General features: G+C 38.0%; 2 protein-coding genes across 8 annotated transcripts in view; one reads left to right on the forward strand and one right to left on the reverse strand.

Moving 5' to 3' along the window:
- The window catches only part of CCDC66 (coiled-coil domain containing 66), a 41,079-nt gene extending 35,015 nt beyond the window's left edge, over window positions 1-6,064 (forward strand). Inside the window, exon 20 of the mRNA XM_074602417.1 lies at window positions 5,480-6,064. The gene's annotated coding sequence lies outside the window, so the exon portion shown is untranslated. The remainder of the gene's footprint in view (window positions 1-5,479) is intronic.
- TASOR (transcription activation suppressor) overlaps window positions 1-20,054 on the reverse strand; it is a 34,474-nt gene that overhangs the window by 7,328 nt on the left and 7,092 nt on the right. For 4 of the 7 annotated variants that reach the window (XM_074602409.1, XM_074602414.1, XM_074602408.1 and 1 more), the window contains exons 2-16: window positions 19,043-19,188; window positions 17,788-17,880; window positions 16,777-16,849; window positions 15,299-15,390; window positions 14,799-14,957; window positions 13,326-13,453; window positions 12,630-12,661; window positions 11,808-11,913; window positions 11,307-11,410; window positions 11,088-11,191; window positions 10,786-10,858; window positions 10,576-10,650; window positions 8,213-8,929; window positions 6,081-6,523; window positions 3,464-3,608 (exon numbers count right to left, since the gene is read on the reverse strand). In XM_074602409.1, the coding sequence (XP_074458510.1) occupies window positions 3,464-3,608; window positions 6,081-6,523; window positions 8,213-8,929; window positions 10,576-10,650; window positions 10,786-10,858; window positions 11,088-11,191; window positions 11,307-11,410; window positions 11,808-11,913; window positions 12,630-12,661; window positions 13,326-13,453; window positions 14,799-14,957; window positions 15,299-15,390; window positions 16,777-16,849; window positions 17,788-17,880; window positions 19,043-19,188 (2,490 nt within the window). The remainder of the gene's footprint in view (window positions 1-3,463; window positions 3,609-6,080; window positions 6,524-8,212; window positions 8,930-10,575; window positions 10,651-10,785; window positions 10,859-11,087; window positions 11,192-11,306; window positions 11,411-11,807; window positions 11,914-12,629; window positions 12,662-13,325; window positions 13,454-14,798; window positions 14,958-15,298; window positions 15,391-16,776; window positions 16,850-17,787; window positions 17,881-19,042; window positions 19,189-20,054) is intronic. The other 3 variants (XM_074602411.1, XM_074602410.1, XM_074602412.1) reach the window with 3 other exon arrangements.

Genomic DNA, 20,054 nt, shown 5'->3' on the forward strand with positions numbered 1-20,054 from the left:
TATTTAAAATTTTCCAGAATGAAAGAAACTTCATTTTAAAAACAAAAGCCTTTACTTTTACTAAAGGTTTTTGTAAAAAAAAAAAAAATAATGTTAAACAGAATGTAAACAGAAAGATATACCACTGAATACGAATATAAATTCCAAATATTTTCTAACATGTAAAAAACAGGATTAAAAAACCCCAAACGATTATTTAAATTAAAGTTACCCTTATTTAAATGGAATTCTCTAAAGGTGGCATCCTTCATAGATCTACACCTTTGGGTCACAAGTCTTCACAAAAACCAAGTGCGTGAGCAAGGAGCAAACCCCAAATAAACAAACCCTTCAACAACTACTGAAGTATGATTTATGATTTCAAACCTACTCTTGGTAATACCTTGTCACTGGCTACGTCAAAGAAACCGAAGAGAGACCTGCCTGAAAACAATCTTAGAAAGAACAGCTGTTGAAGAGCTGCTGGAGTAGTTCTCCTCGCAGACTGAGAGTCAAATTCTTCACTGCCTAAGAGACGTCCTTCCACAGGGACTCCAGAAAGAGGATTCTTGGGTAGATTTTGGAATCAGAAATTCAAACACCACGTGACAAAGAAAGCCTAGAATGTTCTGTCATATCCAAGATTAATGTCATCAAAAGCCACCACTTTTAAGAATGTCTATTAACGCATTAATCTTCCCTTACGAGAGAAGGAAGAATAAGCAAGAACAAACACCCTTTTTGTGCTTTATGTCTAAAGCCAAAGAAGAGTCTCAAATTCAAACCAAAACTGAGTTAGGATGGGTTTGTTAAAACCTGCCTATGCCCAAGTCAGCTTTCAAAAATAAGACTCAGGTTTGATTACTATTGTCAGAAGTTTAGACCACGTAATCGTGAGGAAACAAACAAGCCCACGACACAGGAGCAGTCAAGATGAGTTGAGGACCTACAAACAACTATCTCCTCCGACACTTTCTGCTGTCCTCAGGAAAGAAGCAAGACAAACCCCCCACTCCTCAAATCACAAACTATGAAGACTTAAGTTCTTGAAGTAGGTTTAGCTGAACATGACCCCTGTATCAAAAGGTTTTTGGTTTTTTTAAAGAAAAAAAACCAAGAGATGCTCATTTGCCTTCCTGCAATTGTGCAGCGATGAAAAAGCAAGATTGATGTTCTCTGAATTTTCCCTTCCAGAGCTGCCTTGCTACAAAGATGAGAGACATGGAGAAGCCATTGGATTTAGAACACAATCAGCTTCAGAAAAGAACAAAGCTTCCTTTAAATTATATTACTGAATCCATCTTAATTCCCTAGAATCAAAATTCAAAGCCCTTTAAGAAGATACTATACAGGAAGATATGCCCAGTAAAAACTGAGTGCCAATAGCCCAAAACATTAAAGCCTCTCTTGACTTTCCTACAGCCTTCTTCATGTACCACAATAAAACGAGCCCACTTGCTGAACAGCGTTATTACGAATTCTCTGATGACAATTCAATACCAGGCGAGAACACAAGCTGCTCAGTAGTTCAGGCCATAACGACACGTGCAAACTGTCCCACTTACTCTTCTCACCTGTTTGCTTATCTTCAACTTTTTCCAGCTGAGCGTCTTGAACTCTTCCTGCCCCTCCTGAAGGAGAGCAGCAGTTAGCATTCGGAGAGTTTCTTCATATTTACATAGCACCTTTTACACGATCATATCGCAGAGCTAGTCAACACCTCAAGTCGTGCCTCCAGCTCTGGGGCCCCCAACATAACAAGGATGTGGTCCTGCTGGAGCGAGTCCAGAGGACGGCCACAAAGATGAACCCAGGGCTGGAGCATCTCTGCTATGAAGACAGGAGGGAGTTGGGTTTGTTCAGTCTGGAGAAAAGAAGGCTCGGGGGAGACCTTACAGTGGCCTTCCAGTACCTAAAGGGCCTACAGGAAAGATGGGGAGGGACTTTTTACAGGGAGTATAGTGATAGGACGAGAGGTAATGGCTTTAAACTGAACGAGGGTAGATTTAGATTAAATATCAGGAAGAAATTCTTCACTATGAGAGCAGTGAGACACTGGGACAGGTTGCCCAGAGAAGCTGTGGCTGCCCCATCCCTGGAGGTGTTCAAGGCCAGGCTGGACGGGGCTTGGAGCAACCTGGGCTGGTGGGAGGTGTCCCTGCCCAGGGCAGGGGGTGGCACGAGATGATCTTTATGGTCCCTTCCAACCCAAACCATTCTATGATTCATTCTATGAATACTTATTGCAGTAATAGCTAATTTGTAGGAACCCAAAGAAAACCAGTGATGCTCAAGACAATCTCTTCAATCTCTAGAGAACAGCACTTCTCCCTCAGAAGACTTCAGAGACAATTTTTTCTAGTAAGATTTGTAGTCTCACAGAAGACTGTGCAACATACCAGTCAACTGACAAACGCTTGCATGAACTCCCACATCCAGCACCTCTGATGTATTTCAGTTTTTAGATGCTCAATCATCCACTTAACTAGTTATCTCAGCAACCATATCCTCAGCTATATGCAAAGTGGCCATTTCCTCCAGGAGTAAGCCACTATCCAAACCACTGTACACTCTCCATACCCTGTAACTTAGGAAAATCTCTGAATGGGCTTTTGATGTTTGGCCCTTAAAGAAAGCGCAGAAAACTTTATCCAGAACTACTCTGTCATTTCATTGAAAGGCCTATGAATACTGTGAAGGGAAATCTGCTTCCCCTGCTGTTCTCCCCTCTCAGCCAAACAAACAAAGAGCTACTAAACTACACAACTGCATGGATACCACAAGTGTCCAAGAGACAGATTCCAGCATTCCTGGAACACGATCAGAAATCAGCAAGTTTTTACTCAGAGAATGCAGTTAACAAATTCTATCTGGATTTAGTCATAAGACGACTTGATTTGTAGCCTTGAATTGAGAGCTCTTGATGCCCAGTTTCCACATCCTTCAAATCCAGGCTTTTATGCTCTCCCAAGACTTCACACTGCTGACTCATCAAGAAATAGAACAAGAAGCTTCTTCTGTAAGATTATTTAAGATGTAAATGTTTAGATAAGGACAAAGACTTTGAAGCACTTTCAGTAGAAGAGCTTGACAGAAGAAGAGAGAGAGTACTTTCTGTAAGGAGAACACATTTTTCATTACTCTTCTGGATTTCCAGTTGCAATTATCCACCCATCCAATCTTTCAGTAGAACCTAACAAGTTCAAACACTGAATTCAAACCAGTTGTGTACCTCACCAGATAAACAGTCAAGCATTCACATTTCTAAATTATGTCAGTATGTACCCAAAGCAATATTCTCTACCAGTATTGTTTTCATCCAGCAGATTTCTGTATTAATCAAGTACCAGAAACAACTGTGTAGGCCATATATATGCTTGTGCACCACCATGTGACCCAAGAATGAGATCTATGAAAGATAGAAGCCTTTAGAACATGATTTCATTCACTATTTGTAGCAACGTAAGAGTTAAACCCATCTTACCTGTAATGGGAATAAGTTTCCAGTGCATTCCAACTTCTCCTATATTATTTGAGTTGGAATGTTGCCTGCGATAAACATGTTCTATAGGTGTACTAGGACAGAGATTGTAGTCTTCAAAACTACTTACACTTCCAGTGCTTGCTTCCTAAAAAACAATAAAAATTCTCAGCTCAAAACTTTTTTTTTTTTGGTAGCTCTTAAGCTTTTACATTCTTAGCAGCTGACAGTAAGAACACACCAGAGTTCATCTGCATATTGGCAATTTTGCCACCAATCAAGTCAAGTCAAACTTGGAAATGTTTACATGAGGCACTTATATATTTTATTTACCTGTTTGATAATTTCTGAGACGGATGTCTTTGCCGATGGTCTATCATTAAGTAAATAAGGCAGTCCTGAGCACACACCTTAGAGTACAGAAGCTGGGTGGGGCAGGGAGGAAAGCAGGCAAAGACGGGAAAAAAACTGGGAAATCTGTCTGCTCCTTAGCCTCTTTCAGGCTGTTGTCCCTATAGCCGATGACTAAAGCCATGAGATGCTGGCACTGCTGAGGAACTGCCTGCAACTAGTATTAAACCCTTCAACAATCCAATTTCATCCCACATTCCAGACAGTTAGATACAAAACAACACAGAGATTAAAGGTAGGACAAACTCCTTCCTGCTCCATGAGTTAGAAACTGGACTTTGTGTATAAGTATCAAGAACAGAGATCACAGAACAACCACTCTGTAGAGTAACGTGCTTGAGAAAGCAGCTGGGGCCCTCTGAACCCTAAGCACGAGAGCCTTCTTCAAATGGTGTCCTGCCAGTTGTGCTGTCATGAAAAGTACGCATGGAACACACATACACCACTGCACCGAGAGGGCATGTCAAGAGAGCTAGGCATGCATTTAAGTCCTCAGAATTTTTCAACTCTGCTCCCGCCAAAACGCAATAAAGCCAATTCCCCCACCATCTTCAATACCCATAAAGCATTTAAGACCTTCCACTACGCACACTTCTTAACGCTTCTCACTCAGACTCTGCTAGAGGGACGGAAACAAGCCCATCACCTTTTCCACAGTATGAGATCAAAAAGTAAGGCTTGCAGGATCCCCACTTGTGCACGCAACTGAAGCGTGTTCTCCTGCCCCATAAAGAGCCTGCTACTATTAAGTAGGATAGAGAATACACTTTGAAGAGGCTGGACCAGAACCAATTCCCCAAACTGGAGCAGTAACTACAATCAGAGGAGAAGCATGCTTGATGATTGCAGAGCAGTAAGAATCACTTTATTAACCCTGAGGTGCTGTCACTAGAAAAGGTCACTAACTCACACACACAAACAGTCAGCTGAGGTTAAGTTGTTGCCATTGGGGTTTTTTGTTTGTTTTTAAGATAACAGTCCAGAACCCATAAAGCATATTCAGTTTCCAAAGACCATCAACTTAGTTTTGCCAATCAAGACAAGAAAGAGACCTGTCATTAAAAGGTAACAGCTCTCGTTCTGCTTCTCCAGAGTAACTGTTGATCACCTGTGGATAAACATTCCTGTTTAAGATACCTCCAACCAAATCTGAATATCAAATACAATTGCAATTCTATTTCTTTCACTTCTTGCTTATGACAAGAAAGCAACAGGCCAAGATAAGTCTCAAAATTATACAGCCCACGACTGATATGTTTATTTTTGGTTTGCATTTGGGGGGAGAACAGGGAAGAATTCTGGGTGCATAAGCTTTGAAAGAGATTGTCTTAATTCAGATCTGGGAGGAACCTGGTCAAAACCAGGCTCGTTTCTGTACCCAAAATGGAATTTCATAATTATGACAAGTTGTCATATCCAAACCACCAATCAGGTATATAAAGTTAAAGACTAAGCAGTACACAATCGTTAACGGCCTCCTCTGCAACCACTACTGAGAGAGTCCATACGGAACAGCAACTACTGCCTTATCAGCTATTTTCTGGAAGAGCAACAGCTAGGCAGTAACTACGAAGAGGAACTCTCAAATCTCTCCTTACTGTGTTTCAGGTTCAGCAAACCTCAGTAGCCCAGACAGACCAAAATTCACCCCGGAAGGAGGAAGATGGAAGGCAGTAGGCAAGCTGTTACTCTAACACTACACCTGCTCCATGCAATAACTTGGTAAAACAACTCAGCACTACAAGCAAGGTGAGAGCCAGAATAGAGTATTTGTTTTCCTACAAGAGATAGAAGACAACCGCAAGGCTTTGGTCTCAGCAGAGATGAAAAAACGCTCCTATACAGTACTCAGCAACAGAATGACAGAAGTTTTGCTGTCTATTGCTGGAGCACCCACATATGACAGTTATTGTAAGGCTACGGAGGACGACTGACTGTGGTTGCTTTCCATCTTTCAGGTATTTTAATTATAATTTTATTACAGAAAGAGCAGACATAAAGAACCAGGAACACACATCTTAAGATTTAAGAAAATTTCCATATACACTCCTACCAAACAGAAAAGCTCCTTCACAGAAAAGTTAATGCTCATGTAAAAAAAAAAAAAAATATATATATATATAAAAAAATCTTTTTCATTCAGTCTCATAATATTTACAAGAATAGTACATTAATGATCAGCATCTACCTACATGGCAGTTTCACTTACTTTTAAACGTAGCGTGTGTTCCAGACCTACTTCATTAGCTGAAAGCCGTAGATCAACATCAACTGGGTAGGGTAAGCATGCCACATCAGTTTCCAGTATCACTGGGCTCTGTGGGTCCTTAAAGTTAACATTTTCAGCCTGAGCAGTATTAGGAAGCTCATGATCATCTTTGTCCTGTGCTGGAATGGATTCATATTCATATTTTTGTCTCATATCCTCTTCAATTTCATCAGTGCTTAATCCTAAAGCTTGATTTACAGACTGTGCCAACGATGAATCCAAGTGTCCTGCACTAGTTAGTGTTTCTAAAAGCAGTTTAATGAGGCCATGAGTGTCAGTAACAGCAGGGTCAGATACATCTTGTTGCCTCAAGTCAGTATCATGTCCACCAAGACCAGAATTAACTGAGAAAACAGAGTGTGGCGAATCCGAGGTTCTGCCCCCTTACAGCAGGGGGAGGAGGGGAAAAGTAATCCATTACTAAGTTTTAAAATAAAATCAAAACCAGACACCCCCCAAAAACCTACCACATACCCACAGTCTCACTCTTTAGCATCAATTCACGTAGCACACATACACCTATTTTCCTAACGAAAATTTTAAACAGGTAGATGTTGACAAAAGGGCGGTTTGTAAAGCCAACAATGTCCTCCAGATAAATAATTAAGTTTTTTTAGGTCACTCAATACCACGCTATTTTATGTTTTAATACAAGTCACATATTATGATCTATGTATTTTATGGAAACCTTGTGAAATTCTCCATCACTTGAGAGAAAAAGATTAGTGTGAGCAAAATACTCGACTCCATCCTATCCCTGTTGCTCCAGAAGATGATGAGTATCTTAATCCTTAACCTCACAAGTTCTCTTAGACTAAGCGTAAATTCTAAAACATTGCCATGCCTATTTATACTAAATCTAACTTTAGAACAGAGTTGTTATTCCTCTACTCATCCTCTTGCATGAGTAAATACCATAGGTATTTATTCTTCTTGGAAAGAGACTACTTTTAAGTATCTGAGGAACCTCAAACTCATTTATCATATATAGAAATCTAATCATGTTTAGATACTTAAGCTCACAATATTTTAAGTAAGATGTTTTACAAGACAAACAAATTACTTTTAGGGTAATACAAAAACATGGATAGATGTTGCCGTTTTGGTACCCCTGAGGGAGTTAAGGCAAAATTTAGTTTTAAACAGATACTGTTCTGATTACAGCCAGGTAGAAATTAATTCACATGAACAATCAACGTAAAAAGACTCTGAAGATTCACAGACGTCCAAGCAGGAATCCCAAGATCTAGCATGTAGCCTACCCCCTGTCTCCGCCATCCACACATGCCAGTATCTTCTGTCCCCCTCAAAAGGGAAACTTACTCCTAAAATCAGTTTCCAAAAAATTAATTCCACTTCATCTTCCAAAGTGATTCATCTACACGTGAGAATGACTGGTGCTTGATGGAATTCCCCCTCTTCTTTGTGCCACCCTCCTCCCCAATTTTCCCCCTTCATTGCCTTGACAAAAGGGTCAGGGAAATAGACATTAAATGTTTTTTTTCTGGCAGATTGTAAGTAAGTATCATAGTATCTGTGATAATTATCTGAGATTTGGATGTAGATAATTTCATGTACAGAATCATTCAATCTTAATACTATTAGGATGTTTCCTTTGTCCCACTACGCACATTACTGGCTACATCAAAACTTAACTGTGCTCATTCTTAGAAGTTTAATTCTCCCCTTCAATCTAAATTTATTAGGTATTATATAGAGTATTGGAGCCATAAAGAATTACAGCAATGCCTAAGGTCAAAATCTGCAAAAGACATTACAATAGCAAGTCTGCTCAGTACTCTACATTAGAAAGTCTTCGGACAGTTCCACAACTAAGGAAACCCTTTGGAAGTCTGCCTTCCTTCCAAACAAAAACAGCTTCATGACGAGTCCGAGGCAGCCTACATAACAATAAACTACATCTCTATTGACAGATCTCAGGCCAACGTTTAAATGAACTACCATGCATTAAAGTATCCACAGGATGCAAAAATCTTCAATCTATAAAGATTAAATGTTAAGCATGCTTTGAACTACAATGTTTAAAGAGGACAAAACAAAGACTTTCTTACCTTCATATTGACAACTATTCTCTGAAGATTCACTCATTTTTAAGTATTTCCGCAAATTTTCAGACTGTTTTTCCAGCTTCCTTTTCAGACCACTTTTATTTCTAAGGTCTTCCGAATCAGAGTCTCCACCTACGTTTTTTTTCCTACACTGGATTAAGTTAATAAGTTCTTTGAGTCTATCGGGATCATAATCTCCAGAATGAGGCAGTTTTTGCTTGGCAGCAGAGGCTTCGTATTTTGCACGGATTCTTTTCCCACTTTTTGAATTGGCAAAATCAGAGTCTTCTTCTGTGGCTTCATAGTCTGAGATGGGACTGAACTGTTGAAGTTTCCGATTTCCCTCCATCAATTCCTTAGCTCTAGAAACAGGTAGTTGATATGCCTCACAACCAAAAATATAGTTTTGCAAGGAGCTGTCAATATGAGATTTATTTTTTGGAGCAGAATAAAGAAATTTTTTGTCATCCAACCGTGATTCATACCGATATAATACAAATTCTCTATATTTTCCAGAGCCACTACAGCATCTTTTCAAATACTCATTTATATACCTTTCCACAACAGCATTGAAATCTGCAGTAGCGTCTTTACGAGACTGGATTAAAGCAAAATGTAGAGACTGAATAAACTTTGTGAATTCTGGAATGATTTCCTGATTTTCGTGCAACACCATGGTAGTTGAATTTTTCTGTGTTCCAAATGGAACACTTTTTTGTGCTGCCATAGGAGAAAAGGGAATTCACAATTAAAATCAAATCATAAAGCTATAAATAAATGATGACTAATTAGCAATATTCTGTATTATACATATTTGGTGAAACACAGTTTGGAATGACTGTGGAGAAATAACCCAAAAGCTAGTAAAGGATAAATTTAATTTTTTTTTAATGAATTAACTAGCTTTAACGCCTCCTTAAAAGTCAACCTACTCATAGTCATGACGAACTGCTCATTTTCATAATTTTGTGGTAACCTATATCCTAGATACGCGTATCATTTGCAATTTAAACCACTTTACTGACCCTTCTAGAAGGCCACTTCAAAGGCTCACTAAGGTTTTACTAAGAAGCAGCCTAACAGCTCCCTGCAAGAAACAAGGGGAGCGTTCCTCCTTCCCAGGCAATCCCAACGCATTCACTGTGCTGCTTTTAAACTCACTGGGCCCTTATAAAATGATTCAGCTTAGTAACCCTGCAGAAACCTGTGCAGTTTTTCAATTCCTTTGCAAGGCAACACAACTCACTAAATCAAAGAGATGCAACTGGAGCACGTGCCGAGAGCAGGATTTCCCTGTCCTGGGAAGCCGTTAGATCCCTTCTATCACATCCTTGAAACAGCAGTCAAGGAAGCACTACATTATATCCTTCTTTTAATTATTTATTCCCACTCTCCCCCCCTTCCAATCACAGACTGAAACTTCTCTCCATTCACCCATTTAAGCACCTCTGAAGACTCAAACCAGTGATTAACCTTGTGTTTGATAGAAACCGGAGCTCACAAGTCTTTGAAATGTCACAGCAGCAAGAACTGCAGTATTTTTAAGGAACTGGGATGCACACACTTCAAATGTCATCTTATATCATATCTCCTCTTACCCAATCTATACTAATTGAATTTTCATAACTGCTACTTAAATAAGAAAAAGGTAAGGGGTTTATTAAAATTAGAAATATAGACATAAGGATCTCTGAAGGAAGCTGCCAAGACTTAGGAGAAGAACTTCTTTGTAAAAGTGAAATGCCTGAAAAGAGCTGTGTTTTGACAATATCACTTCTAACTCACCTCAAGCCAAAAAGGACTGCATTCTGCTGCTAGCTCTGCTTAATTGCCAATTTTAATGGTAAAAGATTAACCTTAAAGTCTCATCCCAAAGGACTAAAGTTCTACTAAAGTCAAGTCCTTTCCATCATCCTTTATTACCTGGTTGTATCAATAATTTCTTTGCTCATTTACTCAGTTTTTGGTGCATATCTCAATGCAAAAAAATTAATTTCAGGTACATTAAAAACTTTCAGATGTTTTGATGGTTAAAGAATGTGCTTCAGAGGTTTGAGGGCTATATTATTACTAAGGTATAGATCTCTTGGAATACTGATGGCTCAGTTCTACCAAAATACACAATCAAGAAATTTGAATAAAGTTTTACTTTCTAAAACATGAACAAACAAACCTAAAATATGTAGTGATAATTACACTTGTGAAGAAATAAACACGTTTTGAACACCACCACCATGACCATAACCAATGCAAACTGTTACTCCTAGTTTACACTGACAGATTATAACACTACAAAGTCTTCAACAGAATATAAACGACATTTAAGTAAACATGTACACAACACTCTCAACAGTGAGCAAACTTACTTGAGCTCGTTACACCTCTAGATTCTGGAAACAGAAACAATGCATGTAGCATGCGGGGCCGTCCAGTTTGCTGGTCTGGAACACAAGAAAATAAAGTCAGCTGAGAACACGATCACTATGCCTCAAGAGTATTCAAAAACCCAATCCCCTGAAAAAAAAAAAAAAGTATCCAAAACCAACTCAAAACTGAAAATGCCTGAGTATGCATACCATAAGGAGACATCATTTGCCAAGGAGAAAGAAGAAAAAGGAATCCTCTGTCCAGAAGTGGTTTCACAAGAACCTGTTTTCAAGCAAAAAGAGTATACCATTTCAAAGACATTTGCTCACTACAAATACTCTTATTGTCTGCAAGCTAAATTCTATCATGGGTGGAGAAACAGCCTGATAAAATACTTAAGAATATGCCAGCTAAGGAATTCCAGCGAGATCATGGACATCGTAAAACACCTCAATTACTAGTTAGTAAAATAATTTTTATAAACAGGAAGAGTCAAATCTGTTGCACTCACAAGTTTCTCTTTCTCTAGTTTCTGAAGTAGACCCTCCAAGTGACTACCAGAACGGGACTTCTCCACAACTTCATAAAGGCTACAGTACATGCCGTTCTTCAACACTGACGTGATGCAAGGGTAGAAAGAGAAGGTAGGAAAAACAGAAACAAAATTGTAATTCATAACTTTTTTAAATTCTGAATTAAAAAAAAAAAAAGTTAAGCTAGAATTATTTACCTTCTTTTGCTCCTAGGTAAGTTTCTTTATAGAACAACGCTGGTGAAACTTTTTCCTTCAACTGATCAATGCTCACAACTTTTTCAACCTCAAGCTTCTCAGGACTGGAGACGAAAGGTGGGGGGAGGGAGGAAAAAAGAAAAAATAAAGACCTCTTTTGTCCCCTTATAGTCCTACCCTCAAATAAGAACTATCAAATACACGCTCTTAAAAATCAGTTCCTTGGACCATCTCATGAGCCAGTGGTGTTCATTCCTGCAAAGGAGTGTGTGTCACTTCAAAGTTAAACAAACAAAAAGAGATGGTGACAGAGTTCTGTGCATGAACTAAAAGGAGCTCTGAACGTTTGTAAGTCAGGAGTCTAGTTTGACATATTTAAAGCATCTAGTCAACGTGTATTTTAGATTTTCTTCTGAATATATCCAAAATTCACCAGCCTCTACTAGGAAGAGTTTTAAGACAGCAATATTTTGAACTTACTCTTTAAATGGTAATACTCACAGCTTGCAGGGAAGGAAAGGACGTGCTGCTGATTTCAAGGAAACGTGGCACAAAAGCTTGCCTCTATTCCAAAGCTGTCCCCTCCATAACGTAAAGTTTGATCTATCTAAATTAAGACGGAGAAAGAAAGACTAAAAGAAACCCCTTGCTAGGTGGGACTGAAAGGAAATGGCAGTAAAGAGGTTGCTGAATCTCCAAAAGCAGTTTAGGGAAAATTTCATACTAATACCAGACCAAACAATAATATGTTAAATAATAAGTTAAAAGGTAACAGAAAGGGTGTTCACAATCCTATCTTGTTCTGACCTGCCCTAAGCAGAGTAAAGGAGGTTGGTATGGTACCTTCACCTGTTTATATAAGCATGCCCTTGATGCCAACATCTGTGCAAGGATATCCTCCCTCCTTACCTTAACTGTTAACCACTTCCATACGTACCAATATTTTGCTTGAATGAGGTTCAAAAGGAAAGCAGGACAGAGGATCATATTATTTGAAGTGCTATTGAACAGCAGATTTGGGAACAGAAGCTAAGGTGTTACTATGCAGTAAGCGGAAAAGGAGGGGGAAAAAAGAGACTTGATTTTGTTCAGTTCTGGTTTGTTCTGGTAAAAGAAGATACAAGCTAAGGTGTCTGTCTGTTCAGTCATCCACTATCAGGAAGAGATGCCTGAGATCAGTATGGTACAGGATAACACTCAGGTACAGTCTGCATAACTAGGCGATCATTTCAGTTAAAGAAAAAATAAAACTACATGGGGAAAAAAAGTCAAAAGCCTTCCATGTCTATATCATAAAAGCAATACATTTCAATTCCTTCTTACCTGTACTTCTATCTGTGTTGAAGCTGTTTGATCTAACAAAAAGAAAAAAGACAGAATGACTACTAGGTTGAGACAGAAAGTTTTGGCTACTAAATTCTACATTAAGGATATTTTATCAGTCTAACAAAATAACAACACTGGTAATTTGCTCTCTAACCTCAAGCTATCACTGCTGCAGTATCTTGTACTATTTTCGCTATCTTGGTAACTTTTTAGCACTACATAGTACAGTCCCCACATCTGGAAGCCTTCCTATCAGCATAGGTATCTTACTGTATCTGTAATCAGCTTCCCATTTAGCTCCTCTCTCCACAAGCAATGAGACACCATTGATGAGTTCAGTGACTAAGTATACAGAACATTTTTTTAGAATACTAAGCAAGATTACTGCTGTGAACACTTCTCTGTCTATGAATTTCCTCAGTTATGCAAAAAACCCACTTATACAGGGACTCCACCTCAGCAGAAGGCGAGGAGGTGAAAAGAGCAGCAGAGCTGCTTCCTACAGGGGCCAGCCTACTGCATAAAACCAATTTTGTCCTCTTGCTTTGTATCAGAAGTATTTATTATGCTAAGTCCCTGTGACATGTCCATTCATTTCAGCACTGTTCATCTAAATCAATTCTAAGTTACTGCCAAGACCTACGAATTCTTTATGCTGCTTGCAGTCTTTCCTAAACTCCTTTTCTAGCTTACCTTGACGGAGGCAAGAATTTTGGTACTGGCACCATTTCATCTTTGTAAGTAAACGAAACCACAGCATAAGGACAAACATGTCTTGGTCTTCGCCTTATTTCATCAAAGCCATATTCATAAAAATAGTACTAGAAAAAGAAGTGAACACAATGTTAAATTAGAAGTCTGGTGAACTGTATTTTGCAAGTATACTAACAATCCATGACCTTTCTTCACTGAAAGGCATACTCGGTTTCACAAGAATAGCTTACAAAATATACCTCATGAGTAATTATTTAAATAAACAAAGGGAGCTTGTTTGAAACCTGTTATGCCAAACATTAACTGGTATATAAAGCAAGTTATAAGTTACTGTAATAAATAGTAATAAATAGCAAATAGTAATAAACTGCAAAAAGGAACATTTATGTTCCTTTTACCAACAGCCTATTTCTTCAAAAGCTGATACCTAAAATAGGGAAGCTTTTAAATTCTGTTCTCATGTGTACTTTATAACACAATCAATTAAGGTTTGTTGGGTTTTGTTTTTTGTTTTTTTTACTGACAGGATGGACACTACTGCAGGAGCTAATCAGGAATAAAAAAAAAATAATTTTGCAACATTTACTTCAAAGTATATTCTTGATGAGGTAAGGGACAATTAACAAAACCAAAAATATTTCACTGAGCAAAATAAATATGGCCATGAGGTTTGGAGTCCATCCTTAGTTCAGTCACAAAATTCTCATGTTAAAGAAAAATGTAAATTAAGGCAACTTTGTAATAAGAAATGAAAACATACATTCATTTTCTAGCCATCTGATTCAGTGCCCAGCTCTGATTTACACAAGTTTAAAAGCTGTAATATTGCAGAGAGTGCTTTCAAGTAAGCATCCCAAAATCTATGGGCTTGACGGAATAATCTGACTGCAACAGATTACTGCAGTGACAGAGATGGAACAGCTGGAGGAACAGAGATGCTTGGAACTGATTCCATTCTCTTACCACTCACCATCTCCAAACCTGAGAATTTGATAAGGAAAACAAAAAGAGACCAAAAAAAGAGGGGAAAAAAAAAAAAAAGAAAAATGCTGTTCTTTCCTAGTCAATGCTTTTCCTTTTAGGAGTCCCACTTAATGCCCACTAGCCAGTTCCACTTTTACACTTCAAACTCCACCTATCTCCTCTCCAGCATACATTCCAGGCCCCATGTACATTCCCTAGCTATTTCCTATGCCACCTACACCCTAATCTGAAGGGGATCTTCTGCATCAGGTCCAGGTATAGGAAAGGGAATCAAGAGAGGCTGATATGTTGTTCTGTAATTTCTAATACAGGTATCTGTTGGCTACTGCTAAACGTACACCAGACTGCAGCTTTACAGAACATGCTCAGTATCTGCTTTATCTTCAGTGATTTTATCTCCATCATTTCAAAAGTTCTGTTTATAAAGTTCTTACATAAGAAGTTAACTCATGCTCAACTTTTCTCTACCTGAGTAAGTTCATAGGCTCGATAAGCCAACAAGGAGGTTACTTTATTCGCATTCTTTGAAACATGACACTCATGCTTTGGTGTTGGATCTAACGCACTCTTTACTGTCGATTCCATTGCTTTCATACCGATGTGGTCATATATGCTTTTCATTTTTCCCTGTAATAAAGCAGAAGAATTGTAAGCATAAGCTTTTTCCCAATAACTGGCAAACTTGTTCAAGTACCAAAGGAATTAAGAGCAGGGAAATGAAAACAGGCCATTAAAAAAAGCCATTATAGAAGTACATTATTTTCATTCTTTCAAAGAAAAGAAACATTTTTGCCTTGTATAAAAATTTATTACGCTTTATTTAAGCTCAGTGTCAGTATTTAAGCTGGTAGGGTTCTAGTTTCTCTATAAGCAGATAATTATGTGATAATGGAGTTCAATAACTTAGGTTAAAATCACTTTTATCAGTAAACAATATAATTCTTCAAGAATAAGCTAGATAAATTTACCTTTATTATTTTAAAAACAATCACGTCTCCAGTTGCTCCAGCTTCTAGGGGATTAGGCTGCAATAAATCAGCATATCTGGAGATATAAACACCTGAAAGGAGTATAAAAAAAAAACCCAAATACATTATGCTGAATGTTAAAACGTTATTAGAAGTTTAAGAAGCATTACATGGGATTAAAGCTCAATGTATACCAAACGATAAAAATATAACGATCTTTTGGGAGTATGATCAGGGAAAGACAAAAGTGCATGTTCACAATTTGCCACTTCAAGACAGTAGAATAAATATTTACTTGCACCAACTTCAGTATGAACCACCACAGTGGAATACGGACACCCGCCGGGTTTGAAAGGAGCACACCCGCATTCCTGAAAGCATTGTGACCAAGAGGACGAGCCCTGCCCAAAGGCTGTACAGATACCGCTACCGCTTTCAGGTGTTCTTTTAAACAGCTGAGGTCCTTCTGTACAACGTCCCATTGCACAATGGGGAGATAAGCGGTGAAGGTATGATTGAGAAATAAGGCAGGAAAACACTGGCATCCTCCGCAATCTTTCATCCTACAGTGTTGACAGAAATACACTGTTTTGGATTCCTGAACCGACACTCCAAGGGAAAGGCAAAATAATTTCTTTCTTTTCAACACTTCAACCATAATTTCATAGATTTGAAGGCCTCACGCGCACACTGTCATTTGTTGGTCTACCCAATTACCTCAGACCAAATAACTGTAACTGAACTCAGGCACTCAGAAAAGCATCCATTTTGCTTAGGTTGCTCTTATTCCAAGTCTTTATTTAACTGCTCCAGAACCTTTACCAGCTAAAACAGTAAAAAGTTATATGCTCATACACCTTTGTTCCTCCCCCCTCACATCTGTTATGCTTTAAACATTCATATTAGCACCTCTCTACTCTGCTATTTTCACAGAGGACAACAAAATTATTTCTTAATTTTCTATTTGAAAAGCTTTGCAAAAGGAACTTTGCATCTTGCTCTTTCAAATCTATTAATAGCTTATGACTCTTCCAAGTCTCCCAATTTTCCAATGCTCTTCTTGGATTTGTACATTCAAGAACTTTGGTTCTATCTACATCAATACTAAGCTGAGCTACTATTTCCATTAGGTATTTCTGAATGTACGTGCATGCATACGTGTACGTACAAACATAGAGAGGCATGCAGCCATAGATTGCATTAGTTCCTAATTTTATACTGGGAAGACATGATATATTGGTTTGACTTAAGACAAAATGAGAATTAGGTCTTCCCTTTGAGAAAATAATTTAAATGAACTAGCCAAAAACAGAGTTATGAAATAATGTTCTGATGTCAATCTACTTTGCTAAAAATACCTAGCTGTGATGTTCCTGTAATAAGTGATAGAAAAAGGACTGGAAGTTTACACAACTGCATCACATTATCTGCCAACTCATACTGAATAACAGCAGCACATCTAATCAAAAGATAGTTACCCATGGAAGGGCTCCCGAGAATTGTTATTTTGGAGTGGCCCACCTGCAGCCCCTTTTCGCATATGTTCTGGATCTGAAGAGAACAGACATTTTTTTAAGCAAGTCTATCGGGAAAGTCAGAATATGAACAGAACAATGAGAAACAACAATTACAGAATTTTAGTTGAGCTAAAAAAGAAAAAAAAAAACACAAAACAAAACCAACCCCCCAAAAACCCCTTACAAACAAAACCACCGAGGGGTAAGACTAGTCTGAATTGCTATATAAACTGTGCAAGTCAAACTCTCAGTATGAAGCAGTTACACAGACTCACCCTGATCTTAAAAGCAAAACAAAACAGCCTCCCTATACCTTGAACACACTTTACAAGTATTACTTGCTGTTAATACACAAAGCAGAAGTAAACCTGCCAAATGACTGAATGCTTAAGAAATCTTGGCTCTATAATAGCAGAAAACACACAGAAATTCCCTTACTGTCACTTTGATTAAAAACACACGATCAAAGAGGAGACACAGAAAATGAGGTCCATTTTCTAATACTACAGGTTACCTTCTCCTCTAAGGTAACCTCTTCTTGACTCAAAAAAAACCAACCCAAAAACTGTAACAAAAAGCCCACACACCACCAAAAACCAGCTGCCATGAAAAACACGCGACATTCTTTTTCAATTAAAAAAAAAAAACCAACCCCAAACCACAAAACCAACAAAAACCCACATGCCATCAGAAAATCCGTCCTTTTATTTATAAAACAGAGCCTAAACCAGAGGAGCTACTTTACAGAGACATGTAAATAGAGCACCTCAAATAGCAGAGAATAAAGGATTTAAACAGTGACATAGTATCATATCTCTCTCCAATCCTTCTAAACTTTCCAGTGCTGAACTTTGCAAAAATAACTTACAGATTAACATGTGCGTCAATAAAAACATTCAGCTTAAAAAAAACCCAAAAACTCTTAATGGAGAAAGAAGAGAAAGCATTGTATATGCCGTTTTGTTTTCTTACCTGAGGTCGATCAACCATCAGAAATGCATAGCTTTCAGAAAGCTCTTTTTCTAGGCGACCATCAAATTTCAGCTCTCTGCGTTTTTCTGTGAACTGTTATTACAGAAAGTTCTTAACACATGTAGACAGATTATTGCTGTCACATTCCAGTGTAAAGCTTTTAAGGCCCCATCTATGTTAGCAGATCCAAGTGTACAAAAACAATCAGAAGATAATTTGAATGAGACTACAGTATGCTAAAATTAAATTTCAAAAACATTATACACGTGGGAAATATCATTGGCTTAACCTGCCCAAAGATTTGTTTCTTTGGTTGGGTTTTTTAAGGAAGCTACATTCTTCAAACAAACCTGTGCAGTAATGTTTTAGTGTTATCTTGGTAGCATAACTATCTAGAAGCATCCAGCTCAATGACTTCCGTATCATCCTTGAAATCCAGAAATAAGCCTTTTTCTCTTTTTAGGAGACAGACCATTATCTCTTATGTTATTCACGTACTTTTGGAGTTGTACCTCACTGCTACTGCAGTGGTTTTCATCAGCTGCAATACTTCTTAGCTGCAACCATGAATCATAAACGTTACAGTAGCAAAAAAAAAAAAAATTTCAGAGTTTACCTTATAGTTTCAAGATAATAATTACAGCAAAACAATTATCTATTCTATTACTCCATACACAAAGCTTTTTTGGCACTGGGACTGAAAACTTATTTCACAGTTACGAAAGAAAGCCAAGGCTGGATTTAAGAGACCCCAGATAAGGTACAGCCGAAGCGCTTCAACCACACCGCGTCAGTTACTAGTTCAAGTAATCAACTCTTTGAGGTACTTCTTGGAAAACAACAGAATTACAGAGTCTATGTAAACTTCGTATCAGAAAAATATTTTAATCTAAGTTTCACAGGAAGCATCAGGCCTTTCAAATAAGATACTAGAGCATCTTTTCAGGTTATTAAAAATACATTAAAATTAAGAAAATCTGTGAAAACTAAAAATGCACAGAGGCAAGTGGTACCAAATACAATTTTTTTCTTTTAGTCTTTTTGGAGTATCTGGCAGGCAAGATTTTATGTCTACACAGTCACAAACTTGCCTGAAAAATAGCTGTTTACATTTTGGGGGATGTGGGTTTGCAATTAAGTATCAAGCACATAAGTAGAAAATAATCTCCGGGTCTTTGCCTCTAGACTCAGAGAAAACATTAAACTTCATTTGACTTGTACCTTATTCATAAAGGGAAGCCACAAATGTACTCACTTCCTTTTCCAACAGTTCACTATGAACTAAGCTGGCTCTCTTGTAATTAAAATTGGACACTGAACTTGGTTCCAAGTAAGATGAATGCAGAATCTTCACAACATCCTCAAATTCTCGAGAGCCTACAGCTACTGGCTGAAAGAGTGCTATAAAAGAAAAGAAATAAAATAACATTTTCCAGTTCATTGACAGTTTATGCATAGAAGACAAATGGTTCGTGATTCAGTTTACAATACAAAACATCTAAAATGTTTGAAAAAGATGGAATTTAGGCTAGAAAGTTTAAGTTAAAGTTGCCTAGAATTACAGCATCTTAAAAAAAAAAAAAACAACACATTTCTTTGTGCTTTGTTAATATTACTCTTGAACAGCTCGTTCTCAGAAGTTTGTAAGGGAGGCACCTCAAATCTGAATCTACCCTTTGAAAACATCTGATATGTATTGCAAAACACTGTAGTTAAACTTTTACAATCTTAATTAAACTAATTAGCTCTTTTAATTAAGAACCAGGAACAAATTGTTCCAATAAAAACCTCAACAACGGTTTCATAGCTTAGCCTCTCTTTAGAACCGTTATGGGGGTTTTCTGTTTGTTTGCTTATGGTAATTAGGCTAAATACAGGGCTAAATATGTCTTAAGAAGTTCCATAAGCTCCTGTATCTAAAATCCACACTGCCTGTGTTCATGATTTATGATCTTATCCCGTATGGTAACTGCTTTAGGAGGAAAGCCCTTCACTTGTTGTCTGCTGTACGGAGTCACCTGCTGGGCAAACCTTTGCCTGAGTTCGCACAAGTAAAGCGTTCATCTCTCCAAGCTTCTTTATTTGTATTTGGGTACCGCAAGTTTCAAACTGATCAGAAGAGCATCCCAAGAGCAGGCCAGCAGAGGACCTGAGTGCAGGTTTGGAGAGTAACGTCTAGGAAAATACTACTCCTGGGGGAACTGAGCTAGTTCAGTACGGTAAGCGTTTTTCTCCCCAGGGTAACTTCCAAAATACTCACAAGAAGT

This window comes from Larus michahellis, chromosome 10 (genome assembly GCF_964199755.1).
Source record: "Larus michahellis chromosome 10, bLarMic1.1, whole genome shotgun sequence".
NCBI classification, from domain to species: Eukaryota; Metazoa; Chordata; class Aves; order Charadriiformes; family Laridae; genus Larus; species Larus michahellis.